The sequence below is a fragment of the Lineus longissimus genome, chromosome 4 (assembly GCF_910592395.1).
Source record: "Lineus longissimus chromosome 4, tnLinLong1.2, whole genome shotgun sequence".
In the NCBI taxonomy this organism is placed as follows: domain Eukaryota; kingdom Metazoa; phylum Nemertea; class Pilidiophora; order Heteronemertea; family Lineidae; genus Lineus; species Lineus longissimus.
In genome coordinates this window covers 22,009,114-22,035,801 of record NC_088311.1, presented here as the reverse complement: position 1 = coordinate 22,035,801, position 26,688 = coordinate 22,009,114, and the positions used below count along the sequence as shown (strand labels likewise).

The following is a 26,688-nucleotide window of genomic DNA, read 5'->3' as shown; positions in this document are numbered from 1 at the left end:
GAATTTCTAGACTAAATTTTATTACCGATGAATCATGCTGCCATTGATCAACTCAAGAAAATCTCTACACATTGACACTTGGCATCGCTTCAATGCTGACTTGTGGCATGTTAATAGTCAACTTAGTGGAACCTGATGCTTTTTAGTCGTTGAGGGTGCTGACTTGTTGGGAACCTATTGCAAAATAAACCAACTGGAGCAATTGCTGTTAAATCATTTACTTGACCCTACACGTTGTACACTATGCTTTTGTATCAACCAGATAACCGCATTTTATCGGCAAAGTTTAACTTTGAAACCCAACCCCGTCTTCCAACCCCTTATTTCCTGAACCAGGTTCTCCGACCTTGACCTTCAGGTATTTGACCTTTGTTTCATCATTATAAACCACTCGGTTTGACCTCCTGGAGTCCGTGTCTCGCCTGAACTTGCTGTGTTGGAATCCATCATAAGCATTCATGTCGAACATAGCATTAGGCATCTTTGGATTCTTAGCACTACCTAAAGATTTGTGTACATTGTTATTTGACAGATTTTCGGCGACATTTTCTGAAGATTGATTGAACAAATTATCACCAACTTGAGTGACTTCATTGTCTACATCATCAGCGATGTTTACATCACTAGTGTTGTTGATGTTATCTACATCATTCACTTTAGTTACAGTTAACTCATCCGAATTCATATCATCCTTGTCTCTTTCAGAGTCTTCAGAATTGTAATTTTCTCCCACATCCCTCGTCTCGCCTGACCAATCTGGGTGATCAACTGTTCGGACTGGTGATGGTGTTCTTGTGGGTTTTGTCCTTGGTGTTGAACTGCGGGAACTGATTTGAACTGAGCGAATGTCCAGGCTTGGATCACATGACTTTGGCTGCGAGTTCAGATGAGACTTTTTCGACATCTGAGAAGTAGGCCGCGAATTTGACCTCTGATGAGACCGAGTTGTTCTATTGGACGCAGACGACAATCCATTTGAGTTATTTTTGAGATTATTCAGACCTACACTCGTCTGTCCCTCAAGTACTTCTTCATTTTCATCATCTAACTGATCATTAAGTCTATTGTCACCAATATCTCCAGATGATGGGCTGAAGGTGACACCCACAATCTGCAGATCTGCTCTTTCAGCTTGTTTACCCTTTGACGGTGTATCTGAGACATTTGCAGAATTGGACCTCGATTCTTTTGAATATTCTGATCCGGTTTCCCGACTTGATTGGTCGCTCATGAAAGCTGCCATTGTGGGTACCTTGATTTTGATTGGCTCGACATCATGAGCGCCATTGTCATTGATAGGCTTGGTAGACTTGTAGGTGAGCGGAACATCTTGATTGAACGGAGAGGGAACTTTGTACCTATAAAACTCCATTTCAGGTGGAATGGCCACCAAATCTGGTTTTTGAACAGAAGATACACGCGCTCTCATTGAACTGTCACTTTGTGTTGAGCTTGGTCGATCTGGTCGTGTTTGTTTACTGGTCTCAGCGTGCCATATTGGTTTGCGTGTTCGCCGCAGACAAGATGGGACTTCAGGTACTTTCAGCGTTTCTGAGTTGTACCTCTTCATGTATCGGAAATCAAGCTTACCATTCCGACCAACCTGTCGCCCAAGCTTTTTAGGAAACTCCGAATCCCTTTGGCCCTCTTCTGCTTTCATTGCTTCATTGCGTTCGTAATGAGCGTGGAGGGGTGAGGCCCGTGGAAGAACACCTTTACGGGATGCGAAATCAGTCACAGCCATGGTATGTGTGTAATTACCAGCATCCCGGCTGAATGTAGTGATAAACGACTCGTAAGTGTCAGCACCTTCAGTGTTTATCTCTGGTAGTAACGTCTGCCCTTGAGATGACACGATACCTGGGTGTGCAGTCAAACGATCTATCTCGGTCATCACATCACCTATCTTAGCATTGTTTTGCAGGCCAATTTGCACCATCCTATATTTCTCGGAGCCAATCACAGTAGCTTGCGCATCCAGCGGATGAGGTTCAGTGGTCAAGCCCTGTATTGCATCTGCTGAAGTTTTGTTTTTATCCCTTCCGTTATAGGCACTATTCGATCGCCGTCCCTTTTTACTATGATAACGCTCACTCCCCTTTGGGGTTGGCGTGAAAACTTTAATCCTGGTAGGTGACCTGCTATTTTGTCGTCCATTGGAGCTGATATTAGTAATGTCATCATCAACCACAAGATTTGAACAAGGACCTTGTTGGTCTCGAAAGTCTTTGAAAGAAGAAATATTTGTTGATTTCAGCGGCGAAGAGTCGATAAGACCATTGGGCAGTTTTGAAGTCTGACTCTTCGTTGGTGTCAGAATGTTTGTCAGAAATGTTTGATCCTTCAGAACTCTGAGGTTATTGAAAACGTCTGGTATTTCTCTACTTGCAGACGATATGCGGTTCTGCTGTGCTTGTGCTCTGATAGAACGTCTTGAAAGTAATTTTCCAGCTCCAAGGTGTTTTTGTTGGACACCTTGGGCAAGTTTGAGGGATTGGTAGTTTGCGAGTGCTGAGTAGGGACAAGATTGCTCCATCTTGGTGTGGAGATATTCTGGCAATATTAATGATGATGTATTGTCAAGGCTTCTCATCCCTTCCGTGCCTGATTCTCATAGCGGAGGACATGACCTGGAATCAAAATAAAGCAAATTACAGTCTGCATCTATCCTTATCACAAACACAATGCCAACTGCAAGCAATGTCGCTCGCCCTTGGATCCATTAGCTACCTCCGAGGCACTGAGAACCTCATGGTACCAGCTTGAGGACCCCATGGGGGGGGGGCAATATGGTGTAAAAGACGTCATGAAGGACAAGGGGAAGTTTTGTCCTGTCCCAATGACCCTCTCCTGTGTATCCGTGGCTACCACCACCACAACCACAACACCCCCACCAAAATAGCAAAGGAGGACCGCTTCTCAAAGGGTAACTTTTTAACAGCCTAGAAAGACATTGGTTCTTATTACTAGATGTCATGAAAATGCACATCTAGCCATCAAAGTTTCATCTAGGATTGCCCTCCTGACCCCTGCCAAAAGGCTTAAGCTTAGTCAACAATTGAGTTCAACCTATACTTGAGATGAGCACCCTAACCCCATGGTCAGACCAGCCTATTGCCCAGAGAACCTACTATCTACTTACTAATCATCCCTGATTTAAGTGTGTCAAGTTTTATCCCCAGTTTGTCTTTCATTTGCCTTGGACGTGGTTGTTCCTTAGTTCTGTCCTTACATGCTACACAGTTGTGAAAGTGTTTTTACTCCAAAAGATACTGGTACAAATATCCCTGGGCTTTGTCAAATTGTCAAATTCGAATGGATCAGTCACATCTCCTAACCAGTGGCTTCCTCATCAGAAGTCTTCTATCCAATCTGTTCTAGACTCCCGAGGCTGTCCATTGCATCATCCTAATTGAATCGAATGAGGCAAAGGACGTATCAAGAATATTTGAACCAACAATCACTTCAGCCTCACTCTAGTCTGTAATGAGAAGACAAATAAGAATGGTAAGTTAATGTGCGAAGATTCCTGAGATGGGAAAAGCTTCCCATCTACACACAGAAGTGTGTGCAAGTATATAACACATCAGATCAATGCTGTCTGCATCTTGACAAACAAGGCTCGGAGATTGTTGAGTTCCTTTAAAGGTTGACCATAGACACCACCATTTTGGCTAGAAGTAAATTACAACTCTTTCAAAACGAAGTGAATCTCAATTACAATGGTAGTAGTCGGTTTCTTGTTTTCGGCAGAACTTACTCCCATCCTTGAAATTGGCGTTCACTTCATTTTGAGAGAGTTCTACTTGTGTTAGCGTGTCAAGTGTTCACCAAAATGGTGGTGCTTGTGATCAACCCTTAACTAGAGGGACAACCTCACCTATAACTGGCTTCTTTAAGTTCGGGATTGGACTTATTGGGCTATATGGGCTGTCTGTAGTCTAAAGCGCCATGTTACCTTCCTTGGAAGTGAGCATGACAATGGGTGATATGAATAAAGACTAGCAATTGCTTTTACTGAAAACCTCATGTACATTTACACTAGGCCTTTCTGTACAAAACTGAAGTAAAATCATTTACTAGTCTTTATTCATATCACCCAATGTCACTCTTTATCATGAAATGTTTCAAAACGTTTGTTCTGTCCCGATCAGGATTCCTTAGAAGGTCTAGTGGTTTTGGTTCAAATATTCCCTAATATTTACAAGGCAAACACTTTTATAAGAAGATCATCTGAGGGTGGACGGACCAATAATAAGTTTGATTTATTAGTCTACTACAAGAACATGTCACAATTAATTTCAATTAGGGATCTTTACATATACTACTCTCATTCCCTGTTCAAATGAGTTTGGTTATAAATCTCAGACCAGTCGTGCATGGCTGAATGCCTTCATAAGTTTCTTTAAAAGTCCATTTGTATAATGATTCCAGTCTATTAGGCACCAGCATTTTAACTCAAGCTTGAAATCCTGAAGCAATCATAAATCCTTCAAAACGAAGTGTTTGAGGACTATGAAGACGGGAAAGTTTGTAAAAATGGTAACGAAAAAGGGTCACTCTATGATATAAAGATAATTACCACCACATAATGACGAATACGAAGCCGCGGCAAAAACGGTGAGGAAATATTTTCTCCCTCAAAGATGCTGAACAAGAGACCACAATATTCCTGCACATATTCCAATGAAAACACTTCAGCCTTTGGTCGTATAATCACACACGACGATGTTAATATCGGATATGAATATCCAGTTAGATATGAACTCTAACAATCCCGATTGCACTAAATGCACAGAATCGATTTTTCTCAAAATAAATTGTATCAACAAGAAACTCAGCTTGAGTTATTTTTAATTGAATATGTTGTTTCCTTTCGTCACTTAATAATCGATAACATGACAGAACAGGGCGATATTCCAATTAATATTTATAGTTGTTTATTTTTCCATGGATACCTTTTCATTCACTGACAACGCGAGAATGATTGGTGAATTTCTGTGAACCCAAAATGCGATCAAATCATGATTGTGATGATGGCAGTAGCAGCTATCAGATTCAAATATCACAGGCAGTCTTCAATACTGAATTAAAGTTGACTTTTGACAGTGTAAGCGGTTAAGCCTACTGTGTATATAATCTGCTTTAGGCTATAATCAGAACACATGTATAAAAAAAGTTCAGGATTAAGATAATTGGAACGAACCACGATTTAGTTGGTGTGCCAAGCTTTCATTTCTTGCATTAGTGATCAGTCCAAACTAATTTGGTGCTACTGCTAACAGAAACACTTCGGACGCCATGGACCGGTCTCATTTAGGAGATCCAATTAGGATGACGCAATGGACTGCCCCAGGAGTCTTCTGACAGATGGCAACCGAGGAGGATGCCGAACGCCACCACTGCTCTGGGAGTGTATCATTATGTGTGCCCCGTCTTCAAGAGACTCGTACTGTAGAACCAGACCAGGAAAAAGCCAGAAAGGCCTCACCTGTTCCCTTTTGGACAACATGCATGCCTCCCGAGACGGTTGATGACACCAAGACGTCACATATCATGGCCTGGCCTCGATTTCGACTTCGATTTCGGAAGAAATCATCAACCGATCGTACATCAGTGAAACTAGATGATGTTATTTCGTGATATATGTAATAGGCCTCAGCAGCAGGGCCTGGTTATTCAAAACAAACTTGTCACTAACGTTGGCGTTAACTTAACAAAGCGTTATCTCCTTCACTTCAGTTAAGTTAAGTTAAGTTAGCGTTAGAGAAAAAACTTGTTTTGAACAACCGGGCCGAGATCGATAGAAACCTGGCACTTGTATAAAAAAACATGCACCCTCCGTGGGGCCTACTTAGTCCGCCAACTGGCTTAGGCATTAGTGTCAGCAGCTTTTTATTAGTGTCATAGAAGTAGCCATGGGGGTTACCATGTTCTAATCCTACTGGTATATCGTTTATATACTCATTTCATGTCGATTAAAAGTAAGATCAATTCGAGATTTAAGTAATCTGCTTATGTTCCCGGCTTATCTCGCAGCAGTGGTCGTCCATTAATCGCACCCGGTTTCTCACGTGGCACTCATTCAACGACACAGCTTTGATTTTGATTTTTGCTTGAAGAATGATTAGTTATCATAAAGATACGTTTATCAATCTTTATGGTATGTGGCTTTGTTAAGTTGAACCGCGGGGAGCAAAACCGTTGAACTGCTCATCATCTGCCGGGGAGACAGGTTGTCAGGCCAAAGAACTTTATTTCTCCTTTTGGCCATGACATGTTAATGACGTCACAGACGTTTAGTGATAGGACGAGTAGATTTTGATGTGGCAAGATATATTTGATGATGGTTACAAACAATTCAAAATATTCTTTGATAGAAAGAAATGCATCCTTTTGGTAGCAGACTATCTAAATCAATATGCTTGCTATCACGGATATAGACCGGAGTGACCCCTATTGGCAACTTCGTGTAAGGTTTAGTCTGACCTACCTGGCTCCAACCTGTAATTTCCCTTTGAGGTTCAACTTTTCAATGAAGCAATTCAGGAATCATCTTTGCATCCTCGGGAAATTCCCACGAGGCATAATTCCAAGGAAAAGAGTCGTCTGGTAGTTTATAAATGATCACTTACACTCGTTACCTTAAATCAGCAACCACTGCCTAGAAGGCTTTCCGTCAAAGCCTACACATTACACTTCAAAGGGCCTACTGAATGTTTGCATGGATTTAACAAGTTGTCCAGTAAAGCCTAGCTAAGCCTTTACAAACTTTCCCTCAAGTTATTCTATAACATTTCAATGTGTAATGAATATACGTTTTAGAATTACTTTGTGTTTGTTGTCACTTCATCATAATAAATCCGGCGTCCTCGAGTAAGTTTGAACTAGCAGACGATAGACAAGCGTATTGTTTTGATCTGGAATCAGCGACTCCTGAATCATTGGCTACTGGTATATATGGCAAGAAAGATTCATAGCCTTATATATATACATGTACCTCTGGACTTAGATCGATTTTTATTGCACGATCACTATGAAGTCTAGTTTATGGGCCAAATATTGCCAACTTCTGGTCAAGGTTCTGTTCCATGATGGACTCCCATGCGGTCCATTTCGTCAGCCTGATCGCCTCTCGATGGCGACAGGACGAGGCCGGTTCACTGCAGCCGGCGGAGTGTAATCCATGATGGAATAAGTTAATAAGCCGTGCCTTTTCTCAGCCGTGCCTTTACAATCCAACTCGCACAAACGGGCTTTGCAGTATTTCTAAGGCAATGTGAGATGGGACAGAGAGGGAGAGCCCCCTGCGAAGGACGACCACCGAATATTTGTTCAAGCTGGGCTTTTTTCAAAGTGATATTTACGACAGTGTCGGTTTAGAAATCATATTGAATACTACATGTATCTGTTTCTACAGAAAGATGATTTGTAAGGAAATAATGCCAGTGCCTGATGGGGTTTGTCAGCTGTCATAAAGCCATGCCCAGCCTTTGACAAACCTGATAAAAGATAGCAAACAACTTTTGATTTTTCTGTCCGAAAGTATGAGTTGTTTCTCTTCAGAACTGGCAGCCTATAGATTCTGCTGTGAGAAAGTTTGACGAGACGAAGCCTATCTTTTGGACGATCATATTACGCTTAACACTCTGGACGCTGTCGACCGGCCTCGTCCTTTCGTCCATGCAGACGATCAGGATGACGAAATGGTTGGCATATAGGAGTCGAATTACACTTACACTCCGGACGCTGCAGTGGACCTGCCACGTCCCTCACCGTATCAGTAACTATGAGTATAGGATGATGAAATGACCTGCCCGGAGAGTCTAATTACACTTGGCTCCAGCGGGTATTTGGCACAGGATTGGTATTACCCACTAGCGTAGTTGGTGGGAGAGAAGTATAATCAACTGTATTACAGCAAAGTTTTCGCGCCGTTTTGTTTCTGCGCCATTCACGAAAATTCCTGACAAAAAAACATTCACACGATGTTTGTTTTATCTTCATCACGAAATTTTCTCCGTTTTTCAAATGAAAAATGTCCTCTTTCGCTAAAATGAAACGCAAGTTTAGCGGTTTACAAATAACTGCTTGAGCCAAATGTGACAGCTGCGCGCGGGAAAATGTGCACGCCTATGAAAGTGAACTGTCAGAGTATAGCAAACTCTATAAACTTACCAGTAAGCACTGATGACTTGATATCAACGAGAAGACCTATCCTAGACAATCCCAGTTTGATTAAGTCCGACAGTTTGTAACATCGGGCAGTCAAAAGTCAGTCCTTTGAGCCCAACACAAGCTTTCACACGGGTCCTTCACACGTCGAGAAGTCTTGTGTCGATATTGGCGTAAAACACTCGTCAGTAGTTGGTAATAATATGTCAATGTGATCAAAATATAAGCAGACATACATAAAATATAACATAACGTGGCATTAGTAATCTATATGAATGCGCGTCGAGTGGAGGACTCAGTTAAAGGGACCGTGGTCAACGTTTCAAAAATACTACTCTTTGGTATCGGGCTCCTGGCATGCAGGTGGTTTAAATTTTTCACCCTGCGTCTCAAGTGACCAAGTCTCTGGGTTATGGATTATCAAATTATTTATTAGCGCTTTACCGAATTGGCTGGTTTCAGTCCTGTGGCGATTCTTTGTGCCTCGAGGTTGGTTTTAACCTATGTGTAGTCGTTGTCGCAAGTTAACATATTTTCACAGCGTGTTCTGAAGAGATTTATTCAAGAAATTAAAAAGAAGGAAAAAAATGTTTAAAAATCTATTCACAATGTTCATATTGGAGGTGTATAAGGAATTTATTGCTTAGGCATGAATTTAATTGAATTAAACACGCGATTGCACAAAATAAACAACTTCGGGCATTTTAAATCACGCTATTCAGAAAGCAATTCAAGATTAATTGAGTATTTCTGTATCATATTCCACTTGCATACGACTATTTTATTCCCCGCGGTGACTGCAAACCAGCCATTTTGGTCGCTGCGAACTGCTGATATCTCTGCAATGTTTGACCAAAAGAAAACTTAACCGATAACCCTGTGAAAAAAAATCATTCCCCGTTTTAATCCTGCTCTTTATTTTATTGATTCTCATGGATTAATAGCTAAAGAGGCAATACCTCTATCCCTGCAGAGTCTTCGTGTAACAGGATTGAGTGTCCGCAGGAGGTTTTGGCATACACGGGCCGCTTACAATGAACGGTGCCTGACTGAAGAAACCAATGACCCTATACCGGTATATAGTTCAAAATATTTAGGACAACAAATTGTTGGACAACAGCTTCTCAAGTAGACAGAAGTCTTCCGCATGACTGCTGGTCCCACAGCCTCTGTTTACGACAGCGACCCCAGACAATTATCCACATTGTGATTGACTCGGCCCATAGATTGATCATGACGTCAGTAAGAAGTTCGTCTGCTGACGCAAATGTTTGCTAAATTCACGAAGGTGAAGCTATAGGTCTTCAGAGGATTTAATCAGGGATTAAGAGGTCAATATTTGATACATCAAACTTGAACGTATGATGGGAAAACAAATAGTTTCTCTCTTCTGAGGATGACGTTACAATGCCTCCCTTTTCTAAAGATGACGTCAAGGCCCTTCCCCGTGCACTGTTTTTTTATTGGAATGCAGCAAGGTGCGGTTGTTCAAAACTAATGTCACTAACGCCTGCTTTAACATTGTCTCTCTTATGGACCCCCATTGCCAACTAAGTGACCCGACCGAATTAAGTTTGATATCATGCTATCAAAGTTGGCAATTGTATTCTGTTTCGAATGTTTGCAGGTTTCGAAACTGAGCGTCCTACTAACGACGAACTACATGTACAAGTACATGTACAAGTATGTATGCTAAAGCCAAGCCCACATTTTGACAATGCCTGTCATTTTTTGACAATGCCTCTCATATTGACACTACAAGTGCCCGGATGTTGTGAAGTCAAATGTATTGTCTTCTGCATGATCGGTCGCGTTTGAATTGAACCCATGCAGTCGGTTGGTGTGTGAGCTGCGGAGAACGTCGCGGGAACACTTTCTCCGATTTCAAACGTAAAAATGCCTTCAAATTTTCCGAAACAAATCAAAACGGCTGTAGCAGATGGTAAGGCACAGTATCTATTCCTGATAAAAGTATGGATTGGTTTCAAAGGGTTTTTATTGTAGAAATAGTCATACTATCAAGGCGGGAATGAACTGCGTAGTTTGAAATTTCAAGTCCGACATGTGTGAATTATGAACATCACTGTACTTCATGTACATGTTCAACGGCAATTTTAATTGCTATCCCTAATCAAATACCATTTGCTGAAAGAAACGGCGCACATCCAAGTCATGATGGCAAGGATGGAAGTGATCATGTTAAATCTGCGTGATAGTTAACAGTTTTAAATTCAACGACCATTCATTTGGCGGCCACTATCCCGACTGTGGTGTAGCACCCGACTATAACTGGCATGAAAAGGGGATACGCTGGTTATGGATGTCAGATGGTGGTTCCGTGAACTTTGCAAACAATTTCACTGGACGTAACCCACGCGGCGACATGTGGGTCTTAATTCACGTTGCGATTGTCCATGTGAAAGGTAAGTCTTGCTGGAAATTTATTGGAAGGAAATCTTGATCTTGTGTTCCTGAATTTGACCATTAACTTGATCTGTCTCATGATTTCAGAGGTGACGACCCCGGGGCCCATAGATGTGAAAGCGAGAATGATCAGTGCCAGTCTTCAGAATGACGAGGTGGCAGTGCCCAGTTTAAGCAGGTAGGATGCAGAACTTGTGTAACCAAATACGACTCGGATCCAATTGCACCTGATGCATATGATCGTACATGTATATCCAGAGTAGGCTAACGAAACGTCTATTCCATCTTGACCCTCAAATGTATTGACATAGCTCAGCTTCGAGACAACGCGTGTATGGGCGGAGGCTGTGGAGGCAATAGCGCTGGCAGTACGGACTCTTCGGATTGATACCCCAGGGTCATTTAAGTGCAATTTGTGCAGAATCGTAGTGGCACGCAAGAAACGCACAGAGGAACGAATTCGGGTGAATTCATGCACATACGAGATGGAGACTGGTCTTCAGGGCACAACAATTAAGCTTCTCAGTGAGACGCTCCCTATAATATCGATGTATCTTATTTTATTTTCAGGGGCATGGAACAACTCTTCCCTCCGTGAAAAGACCTCCATGGAAACAGAAATAACTCTGGGCCAAGTCTCAGTAGAACCATACCTTATCCCGACGTCACCAACCAAAAGGGAAGGACGCGTTTTCCAGTGGTCATGCCATTCTACTACCCTACCAAACTGGAGCGCCACCTGTTCACACATGTAGTGCCTTCATAGCTTTTTGTAAGAAATATCTTTTTTTAAACCTATTAGTGATTTTTAAATATGGACAGATGAAGATACCAGTTCAAGTTGAACATTTGAATTTGTCCTAAAAATTTCAAATATCAGTCCTTGTTTGCTTTTGAATGGGGCCTGGTGCAAGAGCGTTTGGGCTTGTGTCATACTGGGCTTCAAAGCCCGTGATAAATTACCTTGTAATGAGTTTTGCATGAATGTCCTGACATGATTGATGCAAAATAAAAGTTATTTTTAAAGCTATTTCCATGACTTGAGTCATTCCTATGTACTGTCAAGGATGCTGGTCCCAGGAGCAGAACCAGATATGTTGATATGATGCCACCCGTTGCTCTCTGTGAACTGGTTGTTGACTGACACCTTTCTGATAGGTGAGAGAGGTGTGACCAATCTTTTGATCTTCTTCGATGAGATGCCGTAAGGATGGATTATGGGGCAGTATTTATTGTTCCCATACAATTTGACTAATATAACTGCTGCCTTAAAGGCCAGTGTCTTTGGCACTCGCACCAACTTTCTGTGACGTCACGTCGAATTCACGAAAAAATACGCATGCCCGCCTCGAGCCCGCCGAGAGGAGAACTGCACAATAGGCCTAGTGGTAATGTCAAGAGTTGCTCTTGTTATTTTTGCCAGCGTCCTCTATCATTAACCATACAAACTGAATTTCTAAGTTTTTGAGCGCCATTTTCAAAACATTCATAGAAATTTGTTCATCAAATTTTCCCAATTTACTTCACATCGATCACTTGGGTTGGTATTCAAAGTAATTCTTTGTCGAAATAAAAGTTAATAGGGGCAAGAACTCTAAAATTTATAAGTTTGCGAACGAGAAATTAAGATGTATTTCTTAATCTGTGAACGTTTGTGGCGCGGCTGGATGATGCACCACAGCACTATGCACTCACTCTGACACACACTGTATCATGAGTGTAAGTTGCATTGTCTTTGCACTGCATTGCATGGTGATGCACGCACGGGTGCACGCATCACTCACTGCCCAGTGTTCTCCACAAGGCAAGCAATTTGGCAAGGCGTCCCACCCTACCTTGACAGCTTGCCACCCCATCTTCGAAGTAGCCAACCTGCCTTGCCCTATAGGGCCTACTTCTTGTAAAGGTTTTCTTTAATCGGCATTGGTTTGTTGAGCCTCCCCCTGCCTGACTCTGAGTATCTCATGCCCAATATCATGATATTATACCTCAATGAATTGTTGTGTGATTTGATCCCATTGATTGATTGATCTTGACAGTGTCTGTTGTGTTGTCAAGGATAAAGTCTCATTGCTAGGATGGGCTCATTGTCCCAGTGTCATTTGATATGATTAATCGAATCAGTTCCAGATCAATATGGGTGTCCGGTGAATAGAGTGATATTAAACAACCCAATGCAATATGTGCCTAATCTTCTGTAACCAAACCCAGCCATTTGCTTGTTTTGTAGTAGTACAGGGTAGTAAATTGTGAAAAAAAGAAGTGTCTGAAAAGTATCATTTCTTCAATTCATGCCATATGTCCCCACCAAGGCGTAGGCCGGGGTAGGGTTATAAGTATGATACAGGAGTTGCATTTGCCTCTTTCTAGAACTTTGAATTTTCAAAGTTGGACCACAAAATTGGACCAATCACAATCACAAAATCACAAAATTGGACCAAAATGAACAACATTGTATTTTGGAGTAATTTTTTTGCCAGGCAGTTCTCAGAAGAAAAAAATCAGTTGTTTTGCTTTGAGCACCGTCACATCCTGCAACAGTCGCGAGACAAACAAATAAAGGAAATTGTCTGAGTGCTCTTGACGATTGATATTGATTTCAAATCACCATTCAAAACAATTCATCAGTGTCGAAATAAGAGGTGAGATCATTTCAACCGCTGCCACTAGCGACTATCACAACATGGCTGCAGAATAAATTTAATTGATTCTTGATGCCATGAAAAGAAGTATCACTCAACTGTACTGGAGGACGTGTTGTGTTAGTATCATGATGACAAGATCACCTTATTAATTCAGTCCAGCCAATGGCCTCTATAAATTGGCACTGGGCGAATCACTAGTCATAAACTGATATATCAGGTGTGCCAGCTTATCAGAGTTGTAAACTGAGATGGGACAGATCAATCATGTTGAAAATTGATTAGATTCAATTTTATTGTGAAAGTGTCATCATTTGGAGTGGGTCATAGTAGAAATAGAAGACGAAAGGCAGGTAGGTGGTGGTTTTATATTTTATACAGAGACTGTATTTAGATCAAGAAAGGTTGGGTTTTTCTGTACATTGTTTCCCTTCAAGATGAAATATGGCTGTGACACTGTATCCATGGCTCCTTGGGCGGTCTTGTAGCAGATGGGGACACGAACCTTGTTTAGCACAGTTCTCAACATAACATTATGGCTAATTAGTGTCTTCTGACGCCTTGAGTTTGATTGCTGAAGGTTGCGTAACAAGATGATAGATGTCGACGTAATCAAGTTAGGTAAGTCAGTTAGCAGGTTGGCTGTGAGTGTGAGACATGGTTATACATGTCCAAGTAATCAAATAATCAAGTTAGGAGTCAGTTGGCAGGTTGGCTGAAGACATCGGTAGTATAGACATTGAGTCTTCTGCATACATGTATGAGGGACGGCAAAGGAAGGTGATTCTCACAGCATAACAGTGACTCTTGATCGATTATCTTGGTTTACTGAAACTAAGGTGAGTAGCCATGGGTGGAGCAGGGGGGGGCGGGGCAATACAAAAAATTGGGGTTTTACCACCCGGCCCTGAAATTGGCATTCACTTCCTTTTGAAGGAGTTCTAATTGCTTTTAGGATTTCAAGTTCTAGCCAAAATGCATCTTGACCCTCAATGTATTGACATTGCTAAGCTTTACAGACAACATGGAGGCAATATCGCTGGTAGTTCAGTATGGCCAAAATGGTGGTCAACCCTAAAACCGAATGACAATTTTGTCATCCATCCTGTTGTGTTTTTTTAAGTTACGACAATGTCTTCCATCGTCCCTCTTCAATTCTTCAGACTTCAGAACTGATGAGATGACTCATCTAAACCTGCCAGACCAGAGTCAAGGGGCAAGGAGGTCCAGCTTGTTTCAGATTCCGATAAATTTCAAGCCAGCTCCAAGGGGGTCAAGCCATGTCTCATTCATACGCGATCCACACCATGATGACACTTTACATGAGGACAGCTTCCACAGGAGGCCAAAGAAGGCAAGTATATTTATACAGTACTGCCGTAGATTATAGAAAACAGAAGTGTTACATAATCCACTTACCACACGGGTCAATAACGACCTTTTAGAGTAATAGACTCGTAAATAACTGATTGGTTGCAGTAATCTATATTGAGATATTAGCATGATAATCTATAGACTTGTTTAAAAATGCATCTTGTTGGTGTTTGGGTTAACAAGCTCCCCTAAAACTGAGCAGTACCGTGGCTATAGTATAATATAAAAGGTCAGAGGTCTTGCCAATGGTCTATTAGTAGTTCCTTGGAGACTGTGTTGGTCAGTCATCATCGGTGGAGAATGGAAGCTTTTTGAAAGTGTCCAATTGATTGCCAGGGATAATAAATAGCACCGGATGATGAGTGAATTTGACGCAGTGAGTATGATACATTGTTCATCTTCATTTAAAAAGTGAAGGTACTAAACAAAAGTAAAAGTGAAAAGGTCCTAAGAAGAAAAACCTTTATAGTGGAGTGAAATCGATAGTCTTCCCCAGCTTGTCGGCTGGGAAGCCTAACCAGAGTACCATATTTTGTGAAATGGAGTATTAGCCTGTTTCATTCAATGAAGGCCTGATTGGTACATGAAAGAAATGAAAATTATTTGTTCCGCTTTGTTTAGTTTTATTGCCTGTTGAAGTGCATGTATTCCCCATTCATTTTCTCTCCACAGAGTTCTGTCAGGTCTAAAAGTTGGGACAACTTGACTGTCAGTCATTCCATTGTCACAACTCTCAGCAATGTATGTAGAAAGAAAAGTTTTCCGTGAGAAATTTTTGGTTGACTTGACTGTGAATCAAATTGTGTTGAAAGATATCTAAAATGTGTGACATTTGATGGAGCAATGGGTAATCACGCTTGAAAAATCTTGAAATGTGTGAAATTTGAGTGATAAGATTATTTGTTTGATTGTGTTTTTCTGTGTGCTTTCAAAACATAGCGGCTTCATATAACCATGACTAATGTAGGGGCTTTAACCCATGACACCATGTCCTAAAGTGCAATAAATATGGCGATGTAAATCTGAGGGTACCGGTAAGCCAGAATGGCATGACACATTCATAACAGGATGTTATCTTCCCCAGTACTACCACCACACAGAAGCAAGAATCAGAATCATCTCAACTTTTAAGAAGTTCTCCTGAATTCACATTTTTTCAGGCGAATTATTTTTTAAAACTCATTGGAAAGTTCTCCTGAATAGTAATTGTTTGCTAATTTGATTATGAATGCTTTTGATTTGATTTGATTGCTCTTTCAGGTTTACTATGAGAACACGTACCAGATGGACCCGCCCGAGAGGTTCAAGGCTGAACAGGTGTCTGATATCATCCGGGAGGTACTCAATAGTTCACTGGAAGGTCAGCACACTTCACACCCAACTCAAAAATTCCAAGTCCAAGTCTTTTTTAACTTGGTGAAATTTCATGGCAGTTTCTGAGATTTTTAATTGAATGGGAGCCCGGAGTCTTGGTGTTGCTGGAGTAGAGTTTGAACCTGGGCAGACCAAGATTTCAGAGTTGCAGTGTTACACCATCACTTGTACCAAAGGTTACTTTTCCAATCCATTTTCAGAGACAACGTACGAGCCAATGGCATGCAGCATCCTCTCAAAAACAATCGCTCAGGACATAAAGCTCAGAGTTGAAGAACTAGATTTCAAAAGGTGAGCACAATTTCAAAAGGTTTATTCAAATTGTAAATAAGGACACTTCTGTTGACTACGGTGTTGATTTAAAGCAGGTGTACGCAAGCTATAACAGTACCACCTTATCTTACTCCATTGCAGGTACAAGCTAATCAGCTGGGTCACAATCGGTGAGAAGAAGGACCAGGGAGTTCGCATCGGAAGTCGTTGCGTGTGGGACCAAGATAGAGACAATTTTGCCACAGCAACGTTTGAAAATACCCATATTTATGCTGTTGGTATGATGTATGCTGTTTATTATGAATAGAGAGACAACCAAAACTCAGAATTACATTCATTGGAGAGAAAGAGCGATATGCGTCTGGTATTGTCATTTTCAAAATTGTTAGGTAAATTACTGTACTGTACTGTGGTCTCTATTGTCACATTGTACAGCAATGACAGTCTGAAAGAGGCTCATACCCAACAGTGAAGTATTTAGAAATCAAAGTTTATGGACCGCAAGAGACAATCTTTTTACTGCAAATAAGGTTTCTTCAATGACAGATGAGAGAGGGAGCTGTACACACTTTATAGGATGTGCAAAAACAAAATGCATTTTATGATCTTACCAATCAATGGGGATGGTATAACTAGCAGTTACCATTAGTATTTATTTGTTGTTTATGTTCGCGTTGCAGTTTTATCAGTATTCTATTAAAGGGTGACTATAGGCAAGAGCCAGGTAGGTAGGTCAGATTAAGTCATACAAAGTTGCCAGTAGGGGTCTCTCATGTCTCGTACATCAAAACTGTTCGTCCTTGCACGAGGAAGATATCGCTAAATCACACATGACCAAGTCCTCTAAACTTAGTGACCCGAAGACCACCAATTTGACCACGAGGCACCTAGCTCCTGCCTATGGTCCCCCACCCTTTAACATATTCTAAATGAATATGTGCAATATTTCTGTGCCATGGAATATTAAAAATGCCAGAAAAGTATTCTAATAAATGCCAGCACCGGTACTTTTGCTTTTACACTTGAGTGCACCTGCAAAAGACTCTTAACTGTTGTATCGAACCACAGGATATGCATGATTCTTACAAGTGTTTTAGCAGAATGTCCCAGTTAACACTCCAGGACCTCTGCAGCAGTATTTTTTTTAGTCCAGCAGGCATTTAATTGACATCGATTAACAATGACATTTCATGATATCAACATTTTTAACTAAAGTTTTAGTGTTAAAAGAAATTGATTTATCTGTAAATAAAAATGAACTTTGTTATTTTAGAAGCTCGTCTTCATTCAAGTCATTGTCCATGCCCAAGCCTTTGTGTCTCAGTCTTAGACAGAAGCAGCACTATGCAACTATCTTTAAATTGGGAATGCAGGGTACTAGTCCCACGTCCAGTTATATAAAGACCCCATCCCGTGTGTCCTGAATCCCCTATACAAGTGGTTGTCCGGAATCAACTGTTGCACCCATCCGGCATGCGAAAAAAACCCTCATCACCTTTTGTTCACTTTTAGAATACAGTAATTGGGAATCACAGGAAAGCATTCTGGCATTTTTGTTTAAATTTCTTGCTAATTAGCACTTTTTGCCTCAAATCCCTGTGGCCCCATGGACCAGGTCCTCTTCTCAGTTGGTGTAGTGTATAACAATCTTGTATGAGCTGAGGATGGCAGTGGATTTGTTTTGTCACACAACAAAGCGAGAGCTGTACAGGGAGGCCCTTATCATTGTGGTCGATCTCCCGGTCTTCGGGCCGTAATTTCGTAATTTTACATACACCCGTTGAAACTCTTACATAGTCAGTAGGTCGAGTGAGACTAGTGCCAACGGTCACCGTTGACGATGCTTGGAGAATGAATTGTGGTCTGTCATTTGTAGCAATATATTCGTACTCAAATATTTTTTAATTCATCAAAGAACACAAATTAATCGGTATTGCCAGCAACCCATATCAGATGTATGACAGAGGGATAGTGTTTTATATTTTAGAATACTTATATTGATGAACTTGTATTTGTTCTCGAATGCACATCGATTCCTTAATCCTACAGAGCTGGCCAAAACCGCAAAATGGCGGACGAAACTGAGCTCGATGTCGATGTTGAAGGCGATTTTGACGTTAAAATAGGGTATGATAAATCGCCTAGAGACATGATAATTATGAATGCAGTGAAAGATACAGACCTCACCTATCCAATAAGAGTATTTATATCACTGTTCTTCGTTGCTGAGCTATTCCCAATGAGCATGAATAAGGGACAATCCCTTGGATTTGTGATGCTCATGTCCTAGTACACATGCATGTGCAATACTAACATGCAGGGCCTATACTGTATACAATACATGCACATAGTGTTACGAGATCATTATTCTGACATCTGATTGTTGCAGGTCTGATTTGGACTTTGCGTTCGATACCAATGAGCCTCCTTCACGCACAGTTCATCTCCAACCCGAGTTCACTCACCATCCTTGGGTTTTGGAGCAGGTGAGTAGAGAAATAGATAATCAATTTCGAGGAAGTTTTTTATTTTTGGGGCGCTGACCAGTCATGCGTTTCACCTGGAACAAACGATCACAGATGACAGAGGCTAGTCGTTAACATTGAGAACATGTTTTTTTGCCTCAAACACTGGCAACACTGCCAACAGGCACACAATTGATATTGTAGTATCTCAGTTCCTTTTTCTCTTCTCTTAATTTAAGGGTTGGTCACTCGACAACTGCACAGATGAGAAGAGCAAGGCCACAATAGAGAAAATGCTACAGGAAGAACAGTATCCTTTAAAAACGCTGATAGTGTCAGTATCATATTTTCAGGTTCACAATGTTCAAACTATGGAGACCGTCCATATTTTCAATTCATCACCTTTCCTTGACTTTGCATCTAGATATTACTTGAATGGTCATCGCCCACCTGGAAAGTTGGCTAAGAAAATGGTGATACCCCAGGCTACTACACTGAAGAGGACATGGGCTCCAGAAGAGAAAGAACTGTTTCTAAGAGGGCTAGAAATCCATGGAAGAAGTTGGACAAAAATATCTGAAATCATTCAGACAAGGACGCCTCTCCAAGTGAAGAACTATGCGCAACAGTATTTCAAACAGCAAGCTAAGTTTCAACAATCAAAACCCTTAGCTGCAGCAACAATTAGTGAGCCAGGTTCATGCCTGGAAGCTACTCTTATATCGGTTACGACTGCTCAACCTACTGTGTCTGTTTCATCCCGAAAATATTCCAAAAGGTCACCCCAAAAATTATCATTGACATCACACAGTGGCAGAACTACGAGTCCATTGAAATCTAAGGCTGTCAAGACTGTTCGTCAAATTATACAAGATGGAATGGGTGAATCGGAAAAGCATGTTCATGGGGATATAAAGATCATGAATTTAATTGCACAAGACCCGACTGTGAAGAAGATTGAAAAGGTTTCAGATGATGAGGATGTTGAGATTGATGTGGAGTTTGATGACGAAATGTCAGAACATAGTGCAGTAGATCAGACCGCATCGGGTCCTGGTATGCAAACAATTGTTGTAAAAACCGATAGTCCAGCAGATAATGATAAAGTAAGGGACATTGAGGACAGAATTTCAGTATCTGTAGCAATTCCAAGTCGGGAAACTCAAGAGGGGAAGGGTTTCATGGTGTTGGTACATGATACAAGTAAGGAGGTTCAAGAGTCTTGTGCAAGTTCGGCAGCTGTTACTTCATCGGATCATGAGTTCCAGCAAATCAAGATGAATTCACGAACTGAAGAGGCAGGATTAGGAGTGTCCTCTGCATGCGAAGGTGGTGAGGCCACAAACATTCTTGTTATTGAGACGGAGTCAATTGATGTTGACGTCGACGAACCAACAGATCGAGAAAAAGTGCAATGTTTAACTGGTAATGATGAGAACAGAGAATTAAAATCGTCAATCACTCGATGCCCTGAGAAGGGATGTGTGCAGTCAGAATCTGCAAGTATTGATGAACTGAAAATGTGCTCTGAAAATCTAGTGTTGCAGGGCTTGGAAACGTGCAATGAAACTGTCGGTCATGAGGTGTCCGAGTCGGAAAGCTTAGATGAACATAGTTCTGAGAGTTTGACAATCAAAACTCCAGTAACCCATCCAGAAATGGAAACGGTTGTAGCCGGTGGTTCACAGTCGGATGAAACCGATTATGAGGAGTGTGGTGGTAAAGATGATCAGTTAATGAAAGATGGGGAGGAAAATGCATCAGGTGAGTTGCTCTGTTTCTGGGATGAGATGATACAGGATCTGGAGTGAAACAAGACAAAGTGGATTCAGAATCAGATTGCATTCTATTGTTAATGACCCCACAAGTAGAGGTTTTTGTTTTGTTTGATCATGGTAATTTGCAGGGCACTGGTATTGGAACAAGTTGCCTTCATGTATTACTCATCCAAATCTTTAATTTCATTTTAGGGGGCTATATTTTGACATCTGCTGGTGAATGCATATTCTTCCCTCCACCAACAGAAGAGGTACAGGTTGAAAAGGAGACCATTGTTGAAGAGGAGAGGCAGATTCATTCCGAATTCTTTGTGGGTCGGGCGTCAAAAACACCTGAGCGCTATATGAGAATAAGAAACTACATCATAGATGCATGGTAGGTATTTTCAATTTGGAAGTCTAAACTTTTAAAACCCTTTGGTTCCTACATACATGTAATATTACCCTAAGATGTTGCAGATTCGTTTCATTCCCTGAGTTACGATTTTACCTTTTCGTTGAAAAATTCCATTGTTTTCTTTCAGGGAGAAGTGTAAACCGGAGTATCTCAATAAGACATCGGTGCGGCCAGGACTGAAGAACTGTGGCGATGTCAATAGTATTGGACGAATTCATGCCTACTTGGAGCAGATTGGGGCCATCAACTTCGGATGTGGTAGGAACTTTTGATACCGTTATTTTCGTGGAGAGAAGTCCATTGACTTGTACAAGAGATTTACATGCAGCACTGTCGTATTTTAAACAAGCCTGTTGTCATTCTGAGGTACTCAACTGTAAAAAGCTGTTCTTAAAAAGCATGGACTAAAATAAAATGAGACTACTTTCTTAGCATATTTGTAAATCGTACTTGAAGGTAATCAGTGAGGTCTGTTTTGAAAAAAGTTAGCCTGGTTCATTTCATTTAGAGCAAGCCAACTACTTTCGACGAGTGAGGCCTCCGCTTCCTTCAAGTTCAAAGGAAAAAAGACCTGAATCGAGGGCTGACCGTACTGATCCTGTGGTAAGTTGTAAGATATACAAGAAATGTAAGAATTGTCAAATTTACCCCAAAACTGTTTTTAATCATGATGAAGACGTACAATTGATTTTGAGAGACTTAATGAGACTGGTCTCCTTAGCCTTGGTAGGTAACCAGTCTTGGACATCACATCAAACCAAAATATTAATCCCTCGTTGTGAATTGGTTAAAAGACTACCATCACCCTTCCTCTTTCCCTGCTCCCTCTCCCTCTACATGTAAAGCTCAGAGCAACATGTTCTTGTGATTGAGGTTGATAAGCTTCAGCCCTGTTCTTAGTGCCCATTAAGATGAGGAATTTTATTTTCTAGAAATCACGAAAAAGAAGAGTACGCGATGTGTTTGGTGAATGGATTGATGAATCAGAACTAGAAGGTCGAACAATTGAGGTATGTATTACCAAGATAAACTAATGACCAGCTCTATACGAGTACCCCCCCCCCCCCCCGAGGTATTGACGGACAGTAGATTGTATTAAAAATTCGTAACTATTATATGTCCAATACTGAATTGTTTGCTCTGGCCAATTACAAGTAACATACTCCAACTAACACAAACTTGACAATAATTTTGTTCTCTACGCATTGCAGCACAAGTCTGAAGAACACCGGCCTAGTGCTGTGCCCAGAGCTCGCACTCCCAAGATAAGAAAAGACACGTATTGGTATGACCCATTCAAGTTATTACCATGTGAAAAATTCCCAAGTGAATTACCAGTAAGTTGTCAAGAACTTAAAGGATCAAGAGAGTTATTAAGGGCATTGTTACCAAGTCATCTGCTGCAAACATGTACTCGCCCTTCAACTCTACGGAAGTAGTTTCCATGACTGAATTATCATGTTATAACAATTTCAAATCCCAACTGGACGTTAGTTGGCCCATCGTGCAGTGATCATGTTTAGGTACAATTGCCTTAGTCGCACTATGTCATACATGTAGTTGCGCATACTTAGAGTAACAAATAATGAAAAGAACTTGTTGTAACCTGGTCTGTCTATTTCTTGTTATATTGTGTTCCGAACTTGCAATCAATGTCAGTTGTTTCTGATTCCAGGCGCCGTTCATGTTAGACATGTCATGCTCCGCGATGGCCGTGATGGACGTGCATGCCCATACCTCCAAGACCGAGGTGATCGGCCTGCTTGGAGGTCACTACAACAAGGAGAGAGGGGCGTTAGAGATACTGACTGCGGAGCCCTGCAACAGTCTCAGCACTGGTATGCAGTGTGAGATGGACCCAAGTAAGTGACAAAATGGGACTTTTGATCAGAAATTTAAACAGCTTCCATGAAAAGGCTAGAGGTTAAAGAATATTTTTTTCTTACATGTGTATAAATTTGTGAAAACCGGGGCCACTGTGAAGCTCTGGTATTAGCTTTGAACTACTGACAACAGTTTCTTGGCTATCATTTCACAAAGTTTATTTCAAAACTAAAAGAAATTTGATTTGCTAGCGTTATAATGAGGTTGACGTTTTGTTTCAGTTTCTCAAACTCAGGCGATGGACCGCATCACGAATGAGGACTTCAGTGTAGTTGGTTGGTATCATTCCCATCCAACCTTTGCACCAAATCCTTCTGTGCGAGACATCGAAACGCAAGAGAAGTTCCAGGTGAGATACCTTGTGTTTAGATCGCTTTATGCAAAGTGGGTTTTAGTCAGTTTCATTCTTGAGTGTTTGGAATGGATGCAGAAAAGTCTAAAAATTAAGTCCCTCATTCTTCCTCAATGTATTCTTTGATTATGACATGTATTTGAAATTGTTTGTTTTTAAATTTCCAGGACTGGTTTTCTCAAGGAGGTCTGCCCTTCATTGGTGTGATAGTGAACCCCTATAACAAGGCCAGTCAGTCGCCCTGTTCAACCTTCAAGTGTTTGATGGTCAGGAAGGACAAACACCCTGAAGCTGAGTGCCGTAAGCAATGAAAAAATTACCAATCTGATAGATCATAGCACTTTTTATTGACCTGGGGGGTGTCTCAAGTAGAGTGGCTGACACTCTCTCTGGCAGGCAATTGTTTTTGTTTTACCTGCATTGCCATGCAATACGATGATCATTATTTTTTGAAAATTAAAAAAAAATTATACCCAGGGCCTTTAGCTGCAAAGAAGTTTATGGTGCTCATTTGGGGACTGATTTCTCATTTCAGATTCCCCATTCCAGTTTGACTACCAGGTCATTAACACCGGCATTCCATTGGGACAGTTGTTGCTCAAACTGCGCGACCTCATTCAGGTGTCGGCCAAGAGTTCCCATCGTGTTGAGATGTTACGTCTCTACAAGAGAACGTCGGATGTGACCTGCTTGGAAAAGGTTAGTCGTTGAGATGTTGCTGTTTATTTTATCTGAGGCGTCCATCGATGTCTGCTTGTTAGTGTATGTCTTGACCGAATGCTCATTGTTATGAATACGAGGCGCCCCTCGCCACATACCGTAGGTTGCAAGTTTTGCTAGTTTTTAGGATTGGAGGTGTGCCTTGCAGTGCCTGTCCAATTTTCAAAGTGAGATATTAATGCAAGAACAAAAGCCACAAAACATGAGTTTGTACCTTGTCAGCATGTTCAAGGAGTAAAACGAGCAGCCCTTGGCTTTAGCCTGATTTCTCTGTTATCGGTTCGTTATCATCTTTCAGATGTTACTGTCAATGAAAGACTACCTTAGAAACCGGATCGACAATATGGACAAGCTTATCATGGTGCTACGTGACCTCATGATGGAGAACTTCGTAGAAGAGGAGTTCGATTCATAAAAATCAAATTTTTATATTAGAAAATGGTTTGCAAGTTTTGATCAGGTTCTATATACATGTCACAAACGCAACAAGGAAAACTGTAGATCACTTTATCTTTGCAATATTCCAATGTTTATGTCCATTTTCCATGTTAAGTAGCACCCTTTATACACAAGTTATGAATTACATAATTAATGCTAGGCTTTAACTAGTCCTATCAGCTCTTTAAAAGTTGATTTGTTACAGTGTTCTCTGCAGATTTGAGGTAAGAGATGACGCTTGATACAGGGTTGGGGCGCCCCTTGGCATTTTCGCCACTTGGGAATGTTGCACATGAGTTGCGAATGTAAAACAATGTCTGGCTAAACATTTTGCAAATTCATTTTGAATTGCCATGATGTGGCGAGAGAGTAATAGTGTTGTGCGAAAATTGGTCAAAGTCTATCAAAAAGATCCACTTCCACACCAAATACACCAAGAAACGATCGTTAGTCAGTCAAACTTTATCATATTTGCGGGCGGCCGCCCTATCACACGTTGTTGCTATCGTCTGCATTGTAGTTCTACCCGTTGCCGCTACAGTGATTTGGTGGCGCTGCTGGTCGCCTACCGGCTAGTTTCCCGCTCGCTTCGTTGCCATGGAGTCTCCGGTCACGTGTTCCTCGAATCGTTCGTTGATTGGCTAGTCTCAGTACTGGCGGGCTGCCATTCTCGCACATGTTACTGTTGGCTGGGTCGGACCGGACAAACGATCGGCAATGGCTAGAGCTAACTCAATATGGCTAAACGTGACAGCCACTAGGAGGAAAAAATTCACAGAGCCAACCCTGTGATACATTGAAGTCAATAATGTTATTTGTTAAGGTCAATCATTGTCACCAGTCTATGGGCTTCTTGAAAAGTCCCGTATTGTTTTGATTTTGCATAACATTTATGCATAATTTCAGCATATTGCACTTTTGTTTTTAAATCTGTTGTTTTTTATGTAAATAAGAGGTTCTATCTGAAAAATATATGTTATTTTATATTGGACTAGTTCGTTTATTAGTTATTTCCAGGCATTTGCATGAATCTTGCTTCCTCCGAAGACCCCCCCCCCCCCCCAGGACGCCCACGTGTCTCATGCTGAGGTCAAAGCAATTTGGGATGAAGTGTCTTGTTCAAGGACACTAAGATGAGTAAGACACTTAACCATAGGGAGGTCAAAATCTGAGGGTACTTCTATGCATAACTCACACTGGTGAAGTGGAATTTGGACCATTTATCTCTTCTTAGAGGTGTCCTAACCTTGTCAAAAGATAAGATAAAGTAGGGGTATACTACATTCGTTTTGCATGGGCATGTTACACCTATTACCTGAGGAGATGTGTCCATGGGGAAAGTTTCATAAATTTTAACTTCTTGCCAAGAGAGTCAAGAAAATTGCTCAGCTTGAATTGGGGAAGCATTTTGAGACAGTTCGATATAGTTGTCCATACAAATGCAAGGGAAAAGCACAACTTGGTAGTTTATGGTGTGGGGCCAGTTGCATGCTAAGGGGGCAGAAGGCACAACCAGAACTGAGTGATTGTCTGTAGACTCACTGAAGGACAACAGCACAACCAGAATTGACTGTATTGAGAGATCATTATTCTATCTATTGCTTCAACCTGTTGAAGGACAACAGCACAACCAGAATTGACTGTATTGAGAGATCATTATTCTATCTATTGCTTCAACCTGTTGAAGGACAACAGCACAACCAGAATTGACTGTATTGAGAGATCATTATTCTATCTATTGCTTCAACCTGTTGAAGGACAACAGCACAACCAGAATTGACTGTATTGAGGACAACCTCTATTCAACCCATTTCCTGTACATATTGAGAGACAACTGAACAACCAGAATGAATTGAGGACTTCCTCTACCTATTAAAAGACAAAGGCACAACCATAGTTGACTGTACGTGTATTGAGGACTGTTATTCTACCTGTACTCATTGAAAGACGACAGAACAAGCAGAATTAACTGTATTGAGGGACCATTATTCTACCTATCGCTTTGACTTGCAAAAGGACGTATCACAACCATATATCGAGAGACAGTCATTCTACCTATTACCTGTACTCATTAAAGGACAACAGCACAACCATAATTAACTGTATTATAAGGGACAATCATTCAACCTATTGCCTGTACACATTGAAGGAAAACATGTGCTACCAGAATGGGTTGTTGAGGGACAATTTATTACTAGTATTTAACACAATTGCCTGCACACATTGAAGGACAGAAGCCCACTCAGTACTGACAGTCGCTTAACCAAGTTGATACAGCAAAGCTTCTGAGGTTTTGTGGCTCAGGTTTCTGACTTCTACTGCCATAAGCTGCATGACTGTAGGTCTATTTCCTTACCTTGCCTAGTGCCCCACCCAGGCGTATGTATAGGTA

At 41.2% G+C, this 26,688-nt stretch overlaps 3 protein-coding genes and 1 long non-coding RNA gene across 9 annotated transcripts; 3 read left to right on the top strand and 1 right to left on the bottom strand.

Annotated features, from left to right (window-relative positions):
• Positions 1 to 100: 100 nt before the first annotated feature.
• On the bottom strand, positions 101 to 8,216 carry LOC135486896 (uncharacterized). 5 transcript variants are annotated; one of them, XM_064770060.1, is made up of 3 exons: positions 8,179 to 8,216; positions 3,143 to 3,481; positions 101 to 2,630 (listed from the first exon to the last, which is right to left on the bottom strand). In XM_064770060.1, the coding sequence occupies exon 3, from the start codon at positions 2,591 to 2,593 to the stop codon at positions 287 to 289; it is 2,307 nt and encodes a 768-aa protein (XP_064626130.1). In that variant the 5' UTR covers positions 2,594 to 2,630; positions 3,143 to 3,481; positions 8,179 to 8,216; the 3' UTR covers positions 101 to 286. The 5 variants fall into 5 exon arrangements, with proteins under 5 accessions (XP_064626130.1, XP_064626131.1, XP_064626129.1 ...); XM_064770061.1 differs by lacking the exon at positions 8,179 to 8,216 and adding an exon at positions 6,490 to 6,645; XM_064770059.1 differs by lacking the exon at positions 8,179 to 8,216 and adding an exon at positions 6,494 to 6,645.
• A 1,797-nt stretch (positions 8,217 to 10,013) lies between these two features.
• On the top strand, positions 10,014 to 11,587 carry LOC135485845 (uncharacterized). The gene is made up of 3 exons (XR_010446638.1): positions 10,014 to 10,117; positions 10,687 to 10,777; positions 11,170 to 11,587. It is a non-coding gene; the product is annotated as an uncharacterized LOC135485845 (long non-coding RNA).
• Positions 11,588 to 13,446: 1,859 nt separating this feature from the next.
• On the top strand, positions 13,447 to 17,537 carry LOC135486209 (dynein light chain Tctex-type 5-B-like). 2 transcript variants are annotated; one of them, XM_064768865.1, is made up of 5 exons: positions 13,447 to 13,594; positions 14,405 to 14,595; positions 15,876 to 15,975; positions 16,190 to 16,280; positions 16,404 to 17,537. In XM_064768865.1, the coding sequence occupies exons 2-5, from the start codon at positions 14,422 to 14,424 to the stop codon at positions 16,567 to 16,569; spliced, it is 531 nt and encodes a 176-aa protein (XP_064624935.1). In that variant the 5' UTR covers positions 13,447 to 13,594; positions 14,405 to 14,421; the 3' UTR covers positions 16,570 to 17,537. The 2 variants fall into 2 exon arrangements, with proteins under 2 accessions (XP_064624935.1, XP_064624934.1); XM_064768864.1 differs by lacking the exon at positions 13,447 to 13,594 and having other exon boundaries at positions 14,211 to 14,595.
• A 793-nt stretch (positions 17,538 to 18,330) lies between these two features.
• LOC135486160 (histone H2A deubiquitinase MYSM1-like) lies at positions 18,331 to 25,287 on the top strand. Its single transcript, XM_064768731.1, has 14 exons — positions 18,331 to 18,389; positions 18,652 to 18,748; positions 18,967 to 19,037; positions 19,152 to 20,491; positions 20,698 to 20,881; positions 21,030 to 21,160; positions 21,411 to 21,505; positions 21,835 to 21,912; positions 22,114 to 22,239; positions 22,578 to 22,764; positions 23,008 to 23,135; positions 23,306 to 23,438; positions 23,674 to 23,837; positions 24,157 to 25,287. Exons 1-14 carry the CDS (start codon positions 18,331 to 18,333, stop codon positions 24,271 to 24,273), a joined length of 2,910 nt encoding a protein of 969 aa, XP_064624801.1. The 3' UTR covers positions 24,274 to 25,287.
• Positions 25,288 to 26,688: the final 1,401 nt, after the last annotated feature.